Below are 7144 nucleotides of genomic sequence, written 5' to 3'. Positions count from 1 at the left end.
AGCAGGAGACAGCAGCTTTTTTCTTAGCCATGCTAGGCTACGAGGTACTTCAGGACTCCTGCAGTTTGTCTTACTGAAAGTGCTGTTCTTGGGTTTTTCAGGAACAGAAGGTCTTCATGTATCTCATGTTCTGCAAAAGACAAAAATTGAAGTTAGTGAAGATGGAACCAAAGCTTCTGCAGCAACAAGTAAGCAACCGTACTGATAATTGTTAGACTCGGGAAAACTATATTAGAAGGCTATACTGCAAAGCAAAGATAATCCCACTTTGAGACCGTTGCAGGAATGTGCTTGGACATCAGATCAGTTGATGGACTTTATGTAATTTCTCAGGAAAATCCCAGCTTGCCAATATTGATCAGACCATTGGTATACTCTTAGAAATATAAACAGGCTTACTTCTAGAGAAGTGTCTTCTAATAGCTAACACTTTGGCCAATGTAATGTTCCTGGCTATCCAGGTGGCAAAGAGGACTAAGCTTTGTGTGACAACCCCCGACTTCCTTCCAGCTTTCCGTGAGTGTTGTGTTGCATCTTTTTAATATGGTTCCTATAACCATAGGAATGTGACCTGTGTGGCTTTAAATGTCCAAGTTGGTAGGTTTTAAGCATTTATCTTTACCTGTGCAAGCTTCTAGTATACACAAGGAAACTTCACTTTGATAGAGTATATAATGTGTTATGATACTTGCTTTGTCTAACTTTAAACTTTATCTTTCTTGCAAGCTGCAATCTTAATAGCCAGGTCATCCCCTCCTTGGTTCATAGTAGACAGGCCATTTGTATTTTTCATCCGGCACAATCCTACAGGTAAGCAGCATTTATATGTACTTTCTTGCTTAAGTTGAGTATCAGCTATGCAATAGAGACAAAAGAAGTCTGGAGCTACTGAATAACTGTTGCTTTAAAAAAAAAAAAATCCTGTAAGTGTATTTTTGTGCCTTTAATATTAGATTATTTTATTTGGAATACAACTCGGAACAGGAAAAAATATAAGTATTGGCTGCCAAGTAAACAGAAACAAAGCATGGCAGGTCCATGGGTACAAAAGAAGAGTCTTTAATTTTCATAGTATCCTTCAGTGGAGAGGAAATAACTGTTACCAAGTGAACTGGTGAATAGGAGCCAGCTTTCTGCTGGACAGTAAACTAGTGCTAGGGCAAAGGCTAGAATAGGGGCTTCAGGGACCTAGGGTGTTGCCACAGCTGCTATCAACAGAAGTGAGTCTCCAAACATAGTGATCATGGTTTCCTTGCAGTGTGAGTTGACTCTCCTAAAGCAGACCTGCCCCAGTTACTCTGAATAACTTGTCTACTTCTTGCAGTGACATGTGGATGATGGATATGCTAGTTAGTAGGGAACAAGATGCAGCTGCCAGCACTGGGAGAAGAGCAGACTCCTGGCAGCTGCATCTGGCAGGAGTCCCCATACCAAGGCTCCACAGAGCATCAACAGAACTGTGTGTCTCTAGAAATATGAGCTGGCCACCTATCCAAACATACACTTCCCTGGGCTCACAAACTTGAGAGAGGCTAGACAAAACTGACAAGGTAGCTCAGCTGTGCTCTGTGGACTTCATGCTTTCATGGAAAAGTTTAACTGTATTTACAGACTATAGTAATCCTTGTTTTCATTTCATCCCTCAGGTACAATCTTGTTTATGGGACAAATAAACAAACCTTGAATGTGGGAAATACATGAGTCTGTTTACTTCTTGAAGAAAGTGACACACCCCTGTTCTGTTAAATATTTTGTACACTACTCTTTGACTTCACTCAAGAGCTAGTTTTAACCACTGACTAGGTTTTGAAATGGGAGTCGACGTAGTTCTGGCTTTGTGGGGAAAAGTACAGATTGAAAACTACAGTATCTCTTCAAAATGTCTAAAAGATTCTCTAAACTACTGAATGGTTACCTATATTAACAAACTCTTGAGCTTTTTCTGTATCTACTAAGAATTTTATGTATGGCTTTTGTGAGAGGATTTTAACAAAGAATGATAAACGTTTCTATTAGTGTTGGTTTTTTGTGTGTGGAAAAGGTCTAATTTTGTAGATATTGCCTATCAAGATTACTTTTGGTTCTAGAGTATCTTGGTACCTGGATATTCTTGGTAGAAATAGATTAAAAGTTCTAGCAATTTTTATTTTATATAGTGCATGTATCACAGAGTTTTAAAACCAATGTGGTGTCAGATATACATCGCATTGTCCTGTCTTATTGTAATGTAAACTTGTCATTGCTAGTATACACTTTCTATTGGATTTAAATTTTATATTTGTTTTTGTACAAAGGAAAAAATAAAACTGCATTATGAACAGTCAGTGTTGTGGATTGTGGGTGTGCTGATGAGTATTTGGGTCCAGAGCCCTGTGAATTACTGTTTTTTGAAACTTTCTTCTAAGGACCGTGAAAGAAGTGTGGCTTTGTGAGGTTGGTTGTTGTGTGGGTGTGTTTGGGTTGGTTTTTCTTTACTGCCTGCTGCTGATCACCTCTTCTGCTGAAGTCATTCTGCTGTGGATGAATTATCCATAGGTTCAGTGTCTGAAGAGCAAGCTCTTTGTATTTGTTATGCCCAAATTACTGCTAAAACTGCCATTGAGGACATCTCAATGTACCTTTTGGGGCCTTTCCTCGTGCTCCCTATGGTGTAGGTTATATGCACATTTGCATGTCTTCAGCCCCTTGCAGGACTCTCCTGAGTGCAAAACTCTTCAAAAGATAAGCAGTAAATCCCTTTGGCTTGTCACAGATGGTTCTTTGTTTGCAAGCATGTTGTACTGCTCCTGTGGCAACCGAGGGATTTGGATGGGGAAGGTAAATCTTTGGTATTAGCTGTTTCTGTCAAGGGCACACTGGCAGTGAGAGGAGGCTGGCTGATGGTGGTCTGTGGGGCCAAAATCCTGCAGTCTGACACTCAGCCCTGGTGTAAGTAGATGATTTGCTTGTATCCACAGGCTGGGGGATGAAAGAGCATTAAGCCTTCTTGTCAGTAAGAATACAAGATGAAGTGAAAATGCTTTCGGCAGAAAATACCTGAATGTGTCATGGATGACCAGTCCTAACCCAGTGCGAAGCCCGGGATAAGATTTCGTAATACACTGCCACATACAACATACAGGAGGGAAGTAACAAAACAGCTCTATAGGAAGAATGTCTGGCTTTAACTGCTGGCCTCTCTCTGCTCGAGTTGATTACTGTAAACATCCAGAAGAACAAATCTGGCTAGCTGTCTTGTGGGGTGTATTGGCTGCCTACTACCCCATCCTTAGAAGCTGGGAGACAAGCGTTCCTGCTGCATGCTTCCTTGTCGTACTGCGTGCTGAGGGCTAGGTCTCCTGTACTCTTCACTTCAGAGAGGTGAATGGAGAAACTACCATGATCTAGTTCTCTTGCTATGTGTCTGAAGAAAGTGAGCCATGCAGGTGGAGGTTGTTTAAAAAAAAAACCCAAAACCTTAAGTGTGTGACTGATGTAACTAAAGATTCTGGTGCTGAGCAGGAAAGCTCTCCTGGGTAGCCTAGCCAGGCTTGCCTTCAACTCCTTGCATCTCATGGAGGTAAGGAGCAAAAGCAGTAAGAGAATTATACTGAGTTTTGTATAATTAGTGACATTTGCATTGGTTTGTCTTGTGTCAGGCTTGGAGATGGTTTCTCCTGCAAAAATAAGAAATGTTGCCTCAAGAACTACGTAGCTGGGACCTGAGCTGGACTTCAGAAGACATGTACATGAGAAGTGACTACTAGGGTGCAAGGCTCTGGAGCAGTGTGGGATTGTATTTCAGAGTAACAGTATTGCTATTTTGATATAAAAATAAAGTTACAATATGAGAAACATTTTTCCAGTTGTTTCTATTTGATCTTTCTGGTAAGAATTCAAATATTAAGGGGTTGGCAGGCAAACTGAACTCCCATAGGGCTTGCACACAGCAGCAACATGTGCTCTGTGCAGCAAGAAGGCTTGCGATTAGATTTAGGCAAGGGAAAAAAATGCAATGACATAAGTTTTCAGATTTGCCTTAGCACAGTTTCTCTGTAAACAACTGTTGGTCCCTTTTGTTAGTCCTGAAATAATTTGCAAAATAAGATGATTGCTTAAAGCACTGAACAAAGAGTAACTGTGGGTACTTTTTTTTCCCCCCAACCAGGCCAAAATTGGACAACAAAGAGCATGGCTTGGCAGGCGTGAGCAAGCCTATTCAGCCTGATGTGGCTGGGACTACCTGCCCAAGCTGAGCGCTCAGCAGACCCATGGCAAGTGTCACACACAGCAGCCACTTGGGAGCTTTCAAGGTTCTACGGTACATGGGTGAAATATGTCACCCCTCGGAAAAAGGGGTTTTTGGCTTTGCCACTTCTAACACTCCTCTAAGCAGTATTTTTTTTTTTTCAGTTCTGGAAAAGAAAAGTTTAACGAACGTGGGTTTGAACTAAGATGTTGATGAGATTTGCCTGTAAGCTGGGTAAAGGAGATCAGGATGGAGGGTAATGAAATAAGAGCCTAGGAAGGAGAGTATTAGGTTAGCTGCTAAAAACTTCCCTTTTAGTAATGCTGTAAAATCACTGTCTGTGCTCTCCAGTCCAGGGAGCTGATTTGTATCAAATTTCCAGTCCTGCTTAACAGAGTAACTAAAGTTCAGTGTGATGGCTTAATGTTGGGCCTGTGCTTACTGTAGTCTTATTAACCCTTACTGTAGCAGTCTGTTGGCTGCTTTTGAAAGACTTTGGGGAATCTGCCTGCAATCTGCAGAGGTTGTCTGTTAATTTTTAAGTCTTCATCTCTAGGAATATCAAGCCTAAAACAAATGTTTGTGCTGTTTGTGTCTGCTTTGATCTATTTCTCCTTACTCCTAACTGCTTTGCAGTTGAAATTTATCTTTGCTCAACTGACAAGCCAAAGTGGGTTTGGGTCCCTGGGCCCTGTTGTGCAGGCAGCCCTGCACCCTGCTTGTGAGCAGGAGGAGGGCTGGAGAGGAATCGTCCTCGAGGAATGAAGACAGTGAGACGGAATGTCTAAGGCTCATAACTTGTATGTAACTCTATGGAAAGAGCGCAGAACTAGGTGTGCCTCAGTTTCTCCATCTTTAAAAGTGGAGCTAACACATCCCGTATAAACTTTTCTGAGATGGAAAGCCCAGAGAGACTGTTAGCTCTTCAGTAGTATGAGACTGAAGCCCTGGGCAGGGAATGAGTGTGGAAAATGCTTGTGGTTGCAATTGCTTTAACCTAGAGACTAAGTAGGGACAAAGAATTTGGTAAAACTCACCATGCATTTCCTGAGCCAAATTTATAATTAAGAAAGTGGTTATTCATGAAGTAATTAAGAGGAAAAGTAGCAGACTATTAATCTGCTAAACTGTGTCTCAACTTTGTTTTCATAACTTCAGAGCGCTCTAAAAAGGCTGCTCTTCTTTTACAACTTCCATGTTTCGTTAACACTTTGCAGTTTTCAAATCTTGTTTGCTCAACGGAGCGCGGAGGGTAGCGAGGGGCCAGATCCTTAGCCCATGTAAAGGCATAACAGCTGTTCATCCCTTGGCATTACACTGAATTCCATGCTGGCAGCCCTTTTCTGGCAGCAGCCTCTCCTTTAAAAACATGGCTGCATTGCCTCCCAGCAGCAGAGCAGGTTAATAAAGATGAAAAAGAGAAAGAAATTCAAATATTCTTTGTTAACGATGTTCTGAAAGCTCTCTTGTGCTTCAAAGAAAGAGAAAGCCCTTTAGCTTAGCCCCATCAGTTGAAACTGCATGTATTTATTAGTAATGCTACTACTACCTGTACTGGTTGAAACCTGTCTGACACTAATAATTTCCATTATTACTGTGGTGCCAGGAGGCTGTGATAGTCCTGTGTGCTGGACGTGACACCCAGGAGGAGACAAGCCCCTACCAAAGGCACCTGAAGGTAGAAGCCACAGAGGGTGAGGCAGGCCATCCTCCTTCCCAGGAGGCTGGTGCTGAAGCTGATGGCAGACTGCAGATCTCCTCGATCTCAGTTTGCTTGGCTTGCTGCTATGGCCAAGTGGGTGCTGTTCACTTACCAGACGACGATATTCTGTGAGCTCATGACTAATGATGCTTTTTGCATGCTGCAGGGAGATAGTCATGTTGGATGGATACTGCTAGCTCACAGCAACACAGCCATCTCAGTGCTTCCAGGGATGCTATTTTTACTTTCAAGACTATGGTGGGGATAACTATTACAGTTGGGGAGACTGGACCCTGTCTGGGGTGTATGTAACATGTATGTGCATGAGCATGCTGGCATTTCCATTCCAACCTACCTCCAATGCTCAGTTAGCCCTGAGCCAGGGATTACCTTCCCCGAGCCTTTCCTGGCTGCTAAGCCCATCGCATCTCCCTTGAATATTGAATCTGGGCTCCTAATGCATCAAGTTCCCTGTAATTAAGCGTACCAGCTTCTGAAAGCCATTTGTGCAATAGGAGGAGTGAATCAGATGCTTTTCCTTTGGGGCACTGTGCACCTGGAGCCTGTGGGCATCAGTTAATTATACTGGCTGTGCGCCACCCTGCCCTAGACCAAAGGGCTGGGTATGTCTCCTTGGTTCACAGGCAGCATTTGTTTCACTTCCAGACTAATTTGTGCTGGCTGGTTCAGGAACCACACAGGTGGTGGAGAGTGGGGAAAGCAGCACTCTATCTTTTGCTGTATCTGACCAGCCTGGGCTCTTCCACCTTCCTGCAATGGTTGTGGTGCGGACGCCGCTGCTACCAGTCTGTTCAAGGGCTCGCTGGCCGGCGCGTGCCCATGAGAAGCACAGACCCATGTCACCTCTGCCCCTTCTTGCAGAACGGCCCTCGCCCTGGCCGGGGCTGGCCCCGGCCTCCGCGGGCATCGTGGGGCGTCTGGTGGACCAGGATCACGCTCAGTGCTCCTCTCTGTACTCCAAAAAACCCCAAACAACAAATCTAGAAAACTTCTGAGGGAAAATGGTGGAATGTGAATAGTTTGGTTTGGCTTTTTCTGGTATATTTCTTCTGTTGGGAGCTCTGAGGGACGTCCTCAAAGAACCGGGGTCGAGCAGAGGCGCCGAAGGGGTGAATCTCCCGCCTTGTTGGCGTCTCCACGCGGCGGGGTCTCGGCAGGGGCTCCCCTCGTCCGTGTCCCTTCCCCTACAGCAC

At 43.8% G+C, this 7144-nt stretch overlaps 1 protein-coding gene across 5 annotated transcripts in view; it reads left to right on the top strand.

The window, feature by feature from the left end:
* Positions 1-2324, top strand: part of SERPINE2 (serpin peptidase inhibitor, clade E (nexin, plasminogen activator inhibitor type 1), member 2) — a 10481-nt gene extending 8157 nt beyond the window's left edge. For 4 of the 5 annotated variants that reach the window (XM_010284187.1, XM_010284185.1, XM_010284183.1 and 1 more), the window contains 3 exons: positions 102-188; positions 727-810; positions 1647-2324. In XM_010284187.1, the coding sequence (XP_010282489.1) occupies positions 102-188; positions 727-810; positions 1647-1684 (209 nt within the window). In that variant the 3' untranslated portion in view covers positions 1685-2324. Of the gene's footprint in view, positions 1-98; positions 189-726; positions 811-1646 lie in introns of all 5 variants that reach the window. The other variant, XM_010284186.1, reaches the window with a different exon arrangement.
* The last annotated feature ends 4820 nt before the right edge of the window (positions 2325-7144 follow it).

Source organism: Phaethon lepturus, unplaced genomic scaffold (genome assembly GCF_000687285.1).
Source record: "Phaethon lepturus isolate BGI_N335 unplaced genomic scaffold, ASM68728v1 scaffold26703, whole genome shotgun sequence".
NCBI lineage: Eukaryota > Metazoa > Chordata > Aves > Phaethontiformes > Phaethontidae > Phaethon > Phaethon lepturus.
The sequence above is the reverse complement of the archived record's forward strand: the minus strand, read 5'-3'. Positions and strand labels throughout refer to the sequence as shown.